Genomic DNA, 12,766 nt, shown 5'->3' with positions numbered 1-12,766 from the left:
CCGTCTCTACTAAAAATCCAAAAAATTAGCTGGGCATGGTGGCAGGCACCTGTAATCCCAACTACTCAGAAGGCTGAGGCAGGAGAATCACTTGAACTCGGGAGGCGGAGGTTGCAGTGCACCAAGATCGCACCATTGCAACCCAACCCGGGCTACAATTGCAAAACTCTTAATCGCCAAAAAAAAAAAAAAAATCAAGTGAGATGTGATATGTTTTAAGTATGAACACACTGGGTTATTCCAGCTCAGAATTTTTTTAAATTGTATTTTCTTATTGAATAGATGTTGAAATGACAAAATTTGGGGGATTATCAAAATAAAATACTAGGCTAAATACATTGTTAAAATTAATATCACCTGTAAATTTTTTACTAAAAAATATTAAATTGCACCTGAGGCTTGAAGTGTATTTTAATCTGACAATGCTATCCTAGAATACAATTTCAGATTAAAATGCTGTAATATTAAAAATGCTCTTCCTAATAGTTGATAATTCAAACTCAAATGTCAAAAAATGTATCTTCCTACACAAACCTTGTCTTCCTCATCTAGTGATACTATTTTGTAGCATCTCTATCTTTCCAGTCATAGGGTAAAGAATTAACCTACCACTCAACCGCAAAGCACACATCACACAACACATCTTTCTTCCTATTCTTCAATGACTGAAGTCTGAATATCAGTTTAAGAGGATCAAAGTTTAAAAAAGGATAAATTTGTCTTACCAATTTTACCTGCCATATGATTTAGCTACATTTCTCATGCTCACAATAAGGACAACTCAATAAACAAGTACATCATGAATTTTCACACTTCTACATAAAAGGTCACAAACTAAAATGATTGCAAATAACTAACAACAATGTGTAAACTAGACTAGGAGACAATAAAGAGTGGTGAGGACCAAAACTAAACCTCTTTGTTGAGTCCCACAAAATATTTCCATAGGCCAGTTTCACCCACAGTACTCATGTGCTTCCCTTGCTTTCTCCATCTTTCTCCCCTAGTTTGTAACACCCTTGCATACATTTCCTTTACCTTAAAGGTAGAGCTCAAGACTTTCAGTCATTTAGAAAATACACATGTTGATTACTCACTATTAGTCAAATACTCTCCCTGGCACTGTCAAAAGAGCAGCTAACAAAATTAAAGAAAAAACTCTGTCTTACAGAACATATTCTAAGAGATGATAGGTCAGGAACATAGAGTAAGTAAAATAAAAAGGTAAACTATGTAACATGTTAGAGGTTACTAAGTTCATGGAAGACTATGGAGCAGATAAGACATTTGCAGGAGGGTTAACAGGTTTTACTGAGAAGGGGGCATTAAAATGATTCAAATTATGATAAGGTTAAAAATGGTTTAGCATTAACAGAATTGTGTGTCTGACAAAAATATCAAAGGTGCTTACAGAAGCAGTAGCCTACAAAATTCAAACCAAACCTTAGTTTATAATTTTCCATGAAAATTTTATAGAAGATGGTTAAAATAATCTAAATAAATAGCTGAGTTAATAAAGGAGAACCAAAACAAATATTTGAGTTAAAAAAGTAAAGACTGGGTAATCATATTTAAAGAAATATCAATGAAAATAATATAGTACTTTAAAAATATTTTATTCATAAGGAATAAAATTAAAATAAGAGATCAATAGTATTTAAAACTTCAGCCAGCTCCTTCATTAATTATAATTTCACATAGCTTCTTTTACATTCTATTTTTATTCAGTAGTAATGATTTCAAGAGCATGATCTGACACATTCTACTCTTACACTTAAAACTCTAAAATAGAATACAGTCAGATCATGTTACTAAACATGCTATGCGACCAGACTGTAGCTCATAAAAATTACTCATCATGTGCTTATAAAGGTTAACCTGTATTATAAAATCAAGCTGACTATTATAAATATATCCACTTGATGAATTCATAATATAGAAACAAGTTTGGAACATGGACCATGATACTAAAACATATACCAGAAACATCACAAGGACTTCCATATTACCAATAAAATGGGATAAAATAAAGTAAAAATGGACTTGTGGTTTCACATATCAATTAATCCTACTGAGTAGTAGCTTTTCATTCTAAAATTATTCCTTAGAAAATACTTTTCTAAAATTGTGTCATTTTATTGACCTACTCAAAATCCTGCTTTTCTGGATTATAAACAGTAGATAAATGTATAAAATGAACACTCTCTTCAACAGCATGTTACCTTTACCTCTTAGTAGTATTTATTCCTTCTTTCTTGTATTACTGTTAGAAAAAAAAAAAAAAAAAAAAAAAAAAAAAACAAACTTTCTTTCCTAACATAAGAAAGGATATTATTTTATTCATCTTTTATCTTCCTTATCATTACCCTAATTTCTCAGGAAATGTTTAACTAAATTAATGTCTAATTCAAAAATAGTGTTAGAATAGAATAGGTAGGAAAAAAAACACAGAGAGCCTAGGAAAAGAAGAAAGAAGATCTCTAATTCTGTTTTTAAATGAGTTTCCTTTGATTAATGGTTTTAAAATATTTTTCTATTTTGGTATTTGTTTTCATTTTCTCAAGTAAGGCTATTTTAAAAAGAGATCCATACTTGGACAATTTATAGTTATAAATCTGTAACCATTAGATGAAAATACAATTTAAATCTCTTAGAAAATGTAAGCTCTGGAATTTGATCTAGATATTACTTTTGTGTGGTGACAGGATACATAATTTTTAAGAAGTACTATATGTGTCATGACTAACCATATTTGGAAATAATATCTGAGAAGTTACAAAAAACAGTTACATTATAGCATCCACTCCAGAATTAACTCAACCAAACAGGAGCACTGGAGATTACAAAAAGAAACTTCAATAAAGACAGATTCTTCCAACAATTTAGATTAGCCCATAATGGAACAGGTTATCACAAATATTCATTTTTATTGCAGAAACCATTATATATACACACACACATATATAAATAACATGTAGGATTATATAATTCAATAAATTGTGTAAAACTATTGTAATTATAGAGGTACATTATAAAGTAGTCCATTATCCACTCTGCTCCTCTCAGGACTCTTAGGTTGTGCTCCAAATAGCCTAATCCAACCATATTAACCATTTGTTGTTGTTTTGGTGGAGTGATAGGGGAGGTGGCAGGCAAGGATTAGTTCAGAGACTCAGTATCAAAGTTTAGCATTTTCATAGCAACAGTTGGTTCAAAGGTAGACCAGCTGAGACCTAAGCTAACCAATCAAAATGGAGACAAGAATCTTGCTCAGTAATTCACAGAAAGGAGCTCTCTTTCTTTACCTGGATATGAAGGTCTACAGCACCAGTTCTCCCTGGCAGCCTTGTGACCTCAAACAGTATCAACTTTCGCATAAAATCAACACTGTAGCTGGTACAGCAGAGACAGGGATAAAACCTGCGTCTCTGATGATATTATTGAGAGTCAGATAACCCAGCCCTGAAATACAATTTACTGTTTGCTGCCTTACCAACCTTTTGCTGCCTTTCCAAGCCTCCCTGTTCTATTTTCATGCTTGGGATGTTCCCTTGCCTACTAGTTTCCAGTGGATTTTATTAACTGGAGACATTAGCTAGAAATTAAAGGACAGAAAAAAAAATGAGGCTGGGTATATATTTTCCAGATTTTACCCCTTCAGAACACTTACACTATACTCTTTTCTTGAAGACCACACTCCCATCAGGTACCCTTCTCCTATAGCTACAATAAGTTTCTCTTAAGGTTATGTTAAACACTTATTCCCTTCATCTCTTCAAATCTTGCCAGGCTCTCTGCTTACAACTTTTCAAATACCCTTGCATTAAACTCTTCTCAATAACCTAGGTTGAGAGCGCCATCTGTTTCCTGCCAAGAATATAACTGATATGCCATCTAACACTAGACTTTCAGATACATTTGTTAGTATATTTTCTTAAGGTTTAAGATACTTTGAATCAAATTTTCTACTAACCACACAAAAAAATATCCTACTGAATACACTGGATAACCTCTAAGTTTTCCAGAATATCATATTTTGGCAAAACAAAACAAAACAAAACACCTTAAAATTTTTTGCATAGAACAGTAAAATTGTTATTTAAAAGGCCTCTCATTATACCATCTTCCTTAAATATCTTCTATGACAAGAAGATAAAAGCTAAGTGACAATTAACCAGTAACCTGTTATTAGCTAATAAACTAAAAATGAAACTTCAATTACCTATACTAATAATACTAACCTGGCCACTGATTATTTAAAAATACCTCACTGTGAGTATTCCTCTGAGAAAGACAAAAAAAAGTTACTCTTTCTTGGTAATCAGACAAGCATGCAAGTACTTTTCATACACTCAATTCAACAACTATTTTCTGAGCCAAATGCCTTTCTAGGTGCTGAAGATATAACAATAAGGGTAGAGAAAAAAACATACATATATATATATGTGTGTGTATGTGTGTGTATATATATATATATATATATATATATATATATATATGTATATGTATTGCCCCTGCTTTTATAAGGCCTACATTCTAGCAGAAGGAGGCAGAAAATTAGTAAAAAATATAAAACATGCCAGAATGGTACTGTAAAAATTTGCAGAGTAGGTAAATAGTGATGGTTATAGAAGGGATGCTATTTTATTCAGAATGATCGGAGAATATTTCCAAGATAAGGCATCATCTAAGCAAAATCCTGAATGCAGCATAGAAACAAATTCTGTGATTATCTGAAGAGTGATGGAAACAATGGGGGAAGTAAATGCAAAAGCCCTTGGGTAAATGCTTACCATTTTAGTTCTTAAGAGAAAGGCAAAAAGGCCTTTGCCTAAAAACAGAGAAAGCAAGAGGAGTGGTAAGAGATGATGTAAGACATAAAGCTTATAACTTCATTATGAGAAGGATGAAGACTTGAGTAAGATTTGACACATTTTAAAACAACTGGTCTAAGTGCAAGTGAAATATGGACTGTAGGTAACCAATGGTGAAAGATGATGATGGTTTGAACTAAGATGGTATCAACGAACACGGTAAGGAGTTGAGAAATAAATAGAAAGTGGTAATTGATTCTGGATATGTTTTGACAGTAAGACAACATAATTACCTAAGAGTTTGGAGGTAGAGTGCAAAAAAAAAAATAGAGTGAAAAAGATTTAAATGTTTGATTTCAACTACTTGTTGAATGGTGGCACCGCTGAATAAGATAAAGAACTCTGAAGGATGAAAAATTTAAGAGAAAAATCAGTTTGCATAATTTAGACAAGAAGATTAATACAAATCCAAGTAGAACTAAAACTAGGAGAAACAATTAAGAGTAATTAGTATTGCAGGATCATAAAAGCTGTAGAAGTGGTTAATCTCAATTAGAGTTATTGTGTAGATGAAAAAGTGAAATGCTTTTCAGGATTAATCACTGGGACAGAATTTGGAACGATGAAGCAGAACTACTGAGAGAGAATAAGAAAAAAACAAAGCAAGTCATCACAAAACACAATGCAAGAAAGCATTTCAAGAAGGAAAGAATGCTCAACTGAAATACTCACAGGTCAAATAAGATAAGGACTGAGAAATAACCATAGGACAGACTATGAAGGCCACTGGTGACAAACACGAGCCATTTTAAAGGACATGTAAGCATGAAAGCCTGGTTGGAAAAAGAGTAGATTTAGGAGTAAACGAGAGTCCAGGAATATAAGGAAGGTTTAACTTCTGAAAAATAATCAATATAATTCACTAAATTAAGAATGAAGAAACATCATAATCATCTCAAATACTGCAGAAAAGGTGTTTGATAAAATCCTGTTTATAATAAAGAAAACTCTCAGCAAATTAGAAACAGGTAATTCCTTAATTTAACTAAAAAATCTATAAAAAGTATTTTTTAATCTATAAAAAATATCACACTTAGTGGCTAAGTATTAAAAGCATTGCCCATGAGATCAGGAATAAGACAGGGATGGCTACTATCACAACTTCTATTCAACACTGTATTGGCAGTCTTTAGGTAGCACAGCAAGGCAAGGTAAAAATAAATAAATAAATAATAGAGAGAAAAAACAAAACTATCATTCTCAACTGTTATTGTTCACAAAAATTTTTTCTTGAAAAAAACCTACAAATGAATAGATTTAACAGAGGAATAGAAAGATTGGTATATAAAAGTTCAACAAAAACATTAATTATCATTCTATGTACTGGTAACAAATTAAAAATCAAAACTTTTAATTGCTTCTTGGCCATTCGGGTAAGATCAAGTGTAAAAAACTAAAATTTTAAAAGTATCAAATAATATCAAATATCTGGAAATCCATAAAAAAGACAGAAACTATTACATAAAAAAACTAAAAAAGAGAATCTAAATATATAAAATAATATACCAAGTATATGACTTGAAAGATTTAATATAGGAAAGGTGTCAACATAATATAATAAAAATCCTCATGCTTTTTGGTTGAATTTGCTAAGCTCATATACACGGAAATGCAAGGACTGAAATATAGCCAAGGCAATCTTCAAGAACAGCAGTAAAGCTAGATGACATACTCTTAAATATCAGGCCATACTAAAAAGAAAGCTATGCTAATTAAAATATCAATGTACTATCTCAAAGAAAAAAAAAATCCCAGTCATAAATGGTTATCTGATTTACGGCAAAGATTAGACTGCAATGCAGTCAGAAATCATCTTTTAAAAAAATGGTACTGGGCCAGCTAAATGACATACATCAGGAAAAAAAAGAACCTTGACCTTTATACCTCATACCATATATAAAATTCAATTCCAGATAAATTATGGATCTAAATATGAAAGATAAAACAAAATAATCGTATGCCTTTGGGATATATATGGGTATAAAGTTGACTGATCATAAAAGAAACTGAAAATTTAACCTATATTAAAATTAGTAAGTTCTGTTACTAATCAAAAATCAGTATTTTTGATTACTTATCAGAAAATCACTATTAACAGAGTGAAAAGGCAAGCCAAAGAAGAAGAGATAATTTGCAGTGTATATCCAACAAAGTAAGCACACATATAATATATATAATTTCCACAAATCAATAACAAAGTGACAGACAACCCAAATGAAAACTGGCAAACAGTTTGAAGGGACAAAAAAATATATCCAGAAGGACAATAAATATATGCTCAACTTTACCGTCATCAGGGAAATGCAAAGTAATGTGAGCCAAAGAATGGAAGAATATATTTGCTAATCATACATCTACTAAGGGGGTAGTATCTAGAATGTTAAAAAAAAAAAAAAAAAAAAAAACTCCTACAACTCAATAATAAAAAGACACATATCACAATTTTTAAATGGGCAAAAGATTTAAGAAATTTCTTCAAAAAATATATATCAACAAATAGCTAGTAAGCACATGAAAATAGAAAATAAGCACATGAAAAGATATTCAGCATCACTAGTCATCACAGAAATACAAATTTAAGAAATGATACACCATTTCACACCCACTAGGAGGGCCAGAATAAAAAAGACATACAAAACAAGAGTTGGTAAGGATGTGCAAAATTTGGAACTCTTAAATACGGTTGGTAGGAGGTAAAATGATGGAGTTGTTTTAAAAAACATCAGTAGTTTCTCAAATAGGTAAATAAAGGACCCAGCAAATCAGCTCCTAGGTATCTCCTGAACAAAAATAAAAACATATATCCACATATAACCTAGTACATGAACATTCATGGCAGCTTTACTCATAATAGCCAAAACATAGAAACAAAACAAATGTACATTAACTGATGGAGAAACAAAATGTATACATCTAAATGGAATATTATTTAGCCATAAAAAAGAACAAAATTCTAAACTGTGCTATAACATGGATACACACCGAAAACATTATGCTAACCAAAATGGACCAGAAACAGAAAGACAAATATTATATAATTCCATTTACATAAAATATTCAGAATAAGCAATTCATAAAGCAAAAAGTGAATTGGATTGACTAGGGGTGGGAATCATGAAGAGACATAGGAAAAATTGATAAAGAAAATGAATAACAAAGAAGATAAAAGATTAATTTTTAATAATTATATATGAAAATGTCTAATCTTATTCAAAATCTAGGAAAAGTGCAAATTAAAACTACAAAGAAATAGTTTTTTGCATTCACTAAATTGACATTATAATATTTGAAATATTAACATATATTTTTTATGTGAAGGCTTGTATAAATATTTCTAATTATTTGCTAAGTTTTAAGTAAAAAAAGTTTACTTTAGAATTTTCTAATATATTCTTAGTAAATAGACAATAGCATTTTTAAAGGGTGAGTCTTCACAAAAACCCTGTCACACACAGTAATCTTACAAAGGCATTTCATGTTATCAAATTCATGTTAACTATAGTTTATTATACATCTTCTAAATGATTCTTAATACTCTAGATATAGAAAATGAGTATTCTATTATTTAAAAAAATAAGCCAAACAGCCTTAAGTTTTTAATAATGTTACAGAAAAAATTATCTCAATAAATAAATGCTACCAATGATCAATTTACTTAACAATTTACCACTCTTCAATCATTAATCCTTAAAGAAAGGTCAGTACTTGTTTCAAAGAAAAGACATGATATATATAAATAGTATGTAGAAATACACGTAATATATAAAATAAAGCATATTTTAGAACTTGATTCTTTTTGTAACTAAATGTTCAATTGCATATATATACACACATTTTGTTTATCCATTAATCAATTGATAACACTTCAAATGTAAAACAACTGGAGGTGAAATTGAAGCTACTTCAAAATATCCTCAGTTTTTTTCCAAAGGGAATATATGTCTATACCTTAGTTGAGATCTCACCTCTATTACTTCTCAAATAGTTTCATTTTCAGAGCAGCTGAATATTAGAGTTAACTAACTGATAATAAGAGGTCTGCAAGTGTCATTGAAGCGCATAGGTATCTGTTATTAAAAAAAGCTTATTCATGAAATCCCACTTTAATTTTTAAAGGAAATCACATGATAAAACTCTTATAAGATCATAATCAGAAATTCAGCATTCATTATCATAAAAGTACAGCTGTAACTAAAGCAAAAGAGGTCATAAAACAACATAAATGACACAAAATGGGAAAAAGTAAACCCATCTAATTTTTCTTGTTTATACTACATACAGATCAGAAAAACTACTGGAAATAGTCATATATTAACATCAGGGAAAAAGAGGCACAAAATAATGTTTCTGTTACTATAAAATAAAAACTTTGACCGTATAATTTAAAAATCATACAAAAACTAACAAGTAAATCCATGTAAACTAAATATAGATTAAGATTTTTATCTTAATAAAAAAGACTTTCAAGATGGCCAGGTATGGTGGTTCATGCCTATAATCCCAGCACTTTGGGAGGCTGGGGCGGGTGAATTACTTGAGGTCAAGAGTTCAAGACCAGCCTGGCCAACATGATGAAACCCTGTCTCTACTAAAAATACAAAACCTTAGCCAGGCATGGTGGTGCGTGTCTGTGATCCTAGATACTAGGGAGGCTGAGGCAGGAGAATTGCTTGATAGAACTCCGGAGGTGGGAGTTGCAGCAAGCCAAGATTGAGCCACTGAACTCCAGTCTGGGAGACAGAGTGAGGCACTGTCTCAAAAAAAAAAAAAAGTCTAAGTGAGAAGATAGCAAAGAAACAACTACAGAAGCTCCTTCTTAACCCAAGGCAATAGTTCCAAGATCCCTGGTGGATGATATATATGACTTTCAATCCGAGAACTGAGATAGCTACTAAATGACTACTAGGGAGATAGTGTGTACAGCATGAAGAAGCTGATCAAAGTGAGGATTCACGTCTTGGGCTTGATGAAGAGGGATGGCATGATACTTCATCACTCTACTCAGTACAGCACATAATTTAAAAGTAATAAATTGTTTATTCCATTTAATATCTTTGGACTGCAGTTGACCATGGATAAGTGACACCTTAGAAAGTAAAAGTAGAAATAAGGGGTTACTATTATAGAAAAACTTAAGAGAAATTATACTTATTGCTTGAATAGAGACAGATGAAAACTTTACTTTCTTTTTTACTTTAATTTCTTTCAAAATTTCTTAATTACGCGTCCAATATCCAGTTAATTCCATGTCTACACTTAAATCTAAGATGTTTGTGAATTAGCAAACAGTATAATCTCTACACAGTCAATGGAAAGGGAAATTATAGAAAAAATATAATTAGTGATTGTGAGCTGTCCAACTGTGAGGCTACACAATAAACCATCAACACATATCACTTACCTTTTCAAGTAAGTAGCCAATGACTAAAAAGCCTTTTCCACCCAGCATCTGTTCTTGCATGGCTACTGAACTTTTAAGTAGTTCAACCAGGAATGCCAAAAGAGTAGCACTGCATGTAAAGTACAGATATCATTATGTAATCATCACATGTTTGTTATAAACATAGTGTTCCATTTCAGTATTTTATTATGCCAAAAGATAATAACTATATTCAAATCTAATCTCTATTTTACTGATAATGACTATTATGGCTTATATTATGCAGTAATATATTTTCTCATAAGCATGAGAAAACTAGTGTTGTCCTTTACAAATTAAATATAATAAACTGAATCATAACTGTATAGTTTTTTTACATTCCAAAGTAAAACAAAGTTTATCTCTACATATATGTATATGTCTGGCTTCAAGTAAACCTAAGGAACATATACATATCATTTTCCATAATAAAGACAGTATCATAACATTCTTTTGAATAACAAGCTATTGTAGAGAATTTTAAATATACATGCAAATATTGCTTTGTATTAACAAGCCTATTTTTAAATAAACTTTTCATTTAGACCTATTCTTCAAAAACACTTTGTTAAAAAATAATCCAGAGAAATATGCAACATGTCACATATGTCCAGGTATGCCCTCAGAAAAGTTCATGAGAGCAAAGAAATGATTTATGTATTATTGAAATGAAAACTGACAATTACACAATGTATAAACAAATACATAAAAGCAAACAAAGAGGTGTCAGACAAAGATTAAGCACTTGATATATGTCTTTTGAATTAAGAAACAAAATAAAAAGAAATGATTGCATTGAATTAAGCTTTGATAATGTTACTTCACAGTTACACATAATAATTTTAACCAGCAACACAGATACATGAATACAGTATTCTGAATAATGGAAATACATATTCCTTTATTGTACATGCTTAATGTAGTTCATAATAAATTACTATATACCAGATTTTATCAAGAATTAAAATAGAATCAATTAACAATGTTTGTAATATACCCTAAATTACCTATTTATATCCAGAAGAAAGGGTAAAACGACAAATTCCTAAATATATTTTAAATGTATAAGTACTCATTCTTACAATAATTCAGACAATTTGGTAATATGGAAAACTTGAAAATTATTAGAGCCCAAAAGGAATCTGAAATTATTCTAATTTCTGAATTATTCTACCTCTTCCAGTTTCAAAAGGGATGACATTATATTTTTCTCATAATGTGGCTACTTTTGTTCAAATCAGATGTGTTCTCATAACAAGAACCAATAGGAAAATTAACATTATTATAAAAATTGATAGTTTAATGAACTACATGATATCAGCTGGAAAAAAATATAGTATCTAGAAACAAAGTACTTCATTACAGGAAATTAAAATTCAATTATATTAACTGACCCTGTATCCTTAAACCACAAAAAATGTAAACTATCACAAATCAATGATATCCTTTTACTTTGTCCTTAAGCCAAAGACAGACACTTACAAGAAAAATACAACTGCCAAGGAATCTCTTGGGAATTTTAAAAATCTTTCTGTAAAGAAGCACAGCTATTAAGCAATCTAGTCCACGTGAAATGAATTGAATAGTCAAGGCCACTTCAAATTGCTAAGTACTATATTACACATAACACATCTGCCTAGATGTTTAAAAAGAATAAAGAAAACTATGCATAGATATTACACAATTTCCTAATCTGTTCGGAGAATTCTTACATACACCAAAGTTAGTGGTTTAGGGAGAAGATGGATTCCTAAACATAAGCACTGCCAAAAACAAAGACTAGAAGTGTCTCACAAGGGTCCCTACGGTACATGAAAAAAGGCTAAAAGTATTTCTCAAAGTAAATCACCGTCCTATGTAGAACCATATAAAATTGCAAGCATGACATGGATTTTCTCATTCTTTTATGTCAGAATAACTACTCACTCTCAAACATCTAATGAGTTAACTCAAACCTCTAAACACAGTGGAGTTCCATTACAAAAACAAAAATATTAACATTATTATTCCAAAATCTTAACACGGTACTCTGCTATCCATAAAGTGTTAATTTCACTTCAATATTAACCATGACACCAATTGAAATGTCAAATGCATTCACTAACAAAATTAGTTTTAATTTATACCTAAAACCCAATGCAATAGCAATACCACAACTTTGCAAAACAAAACAAAAAAATCTTTACAATAAGGTATAATTGACATGGTGGACGTAATAGTAAATAGATGGCCATCTTCGAAGAGGTACATTTTCAAACATAATTTAACAAACTTACCAGTAACTAAAATGCATCGGATTGTTGCAGGGCTCACAATAAACTTGCAAAATTCTGTGTACTGCCATACAAAATTTCTCTCCATTCTTGCCTATTTCCAACTCCCCTAGATACAAAGGCAAATATAAAGGATACTTCAGCCCATTCCTATATCTCCTACATACCACTTCCTGTCTAGAACACATCAGTTCATCTGC

The 12,766-nt window shown here is 30.8% G+C and overlaps 1 protein-coding gene across 15 annotated transcripts in view; it reads right to left on the bottom strand.

Moving 5' to 3' along the window:
• NBEA (neurobeachin) overlaps positions 1–12,766 on the bottom strand; it is a 713,110-nt gene that overhangs the window by 549,975 nt on the left and 150,369 nt on the right. For 14 of the 15 annotated variants that reach the window (XM_032294855.1, XM_032294857.1, XM_032294861.1 and 11 more), the window contains exon 11: positions 10,276–10,384. In XM_032294855.1, coding sequence (XP_032150746.1) covers positions 10,276–10,384 — 109 coding nt within the window. Of the gene's footprint in view, positions 1–10,275; positions 10,385–12,569; positions 12,676–12,766 lie in introns of all 15 variants that reach the window. The other variant, XM_032294869.1, reaches the window with a different exon arrangement.

The sequence above is a fragment of the Sapajus apella genome, unplaced genomic scaffold (genome assembly GCF_009761245.1).
Source record: "Sapajus apella isolate SASKATOON/1434 unplaced genomic scaffold, GSC_monkey_1.0 scaffold32, whole genome shotgun sequence".
NCBI classification, from domain to species: Eukaryota; Metazoa; Chordata; class Mammalia; order Primates; family Cebidae; genus Sapajus; species Sapajus apella.
This window is presented reverse-complemented; position numbering and strand designations above follow the sequence as displayed.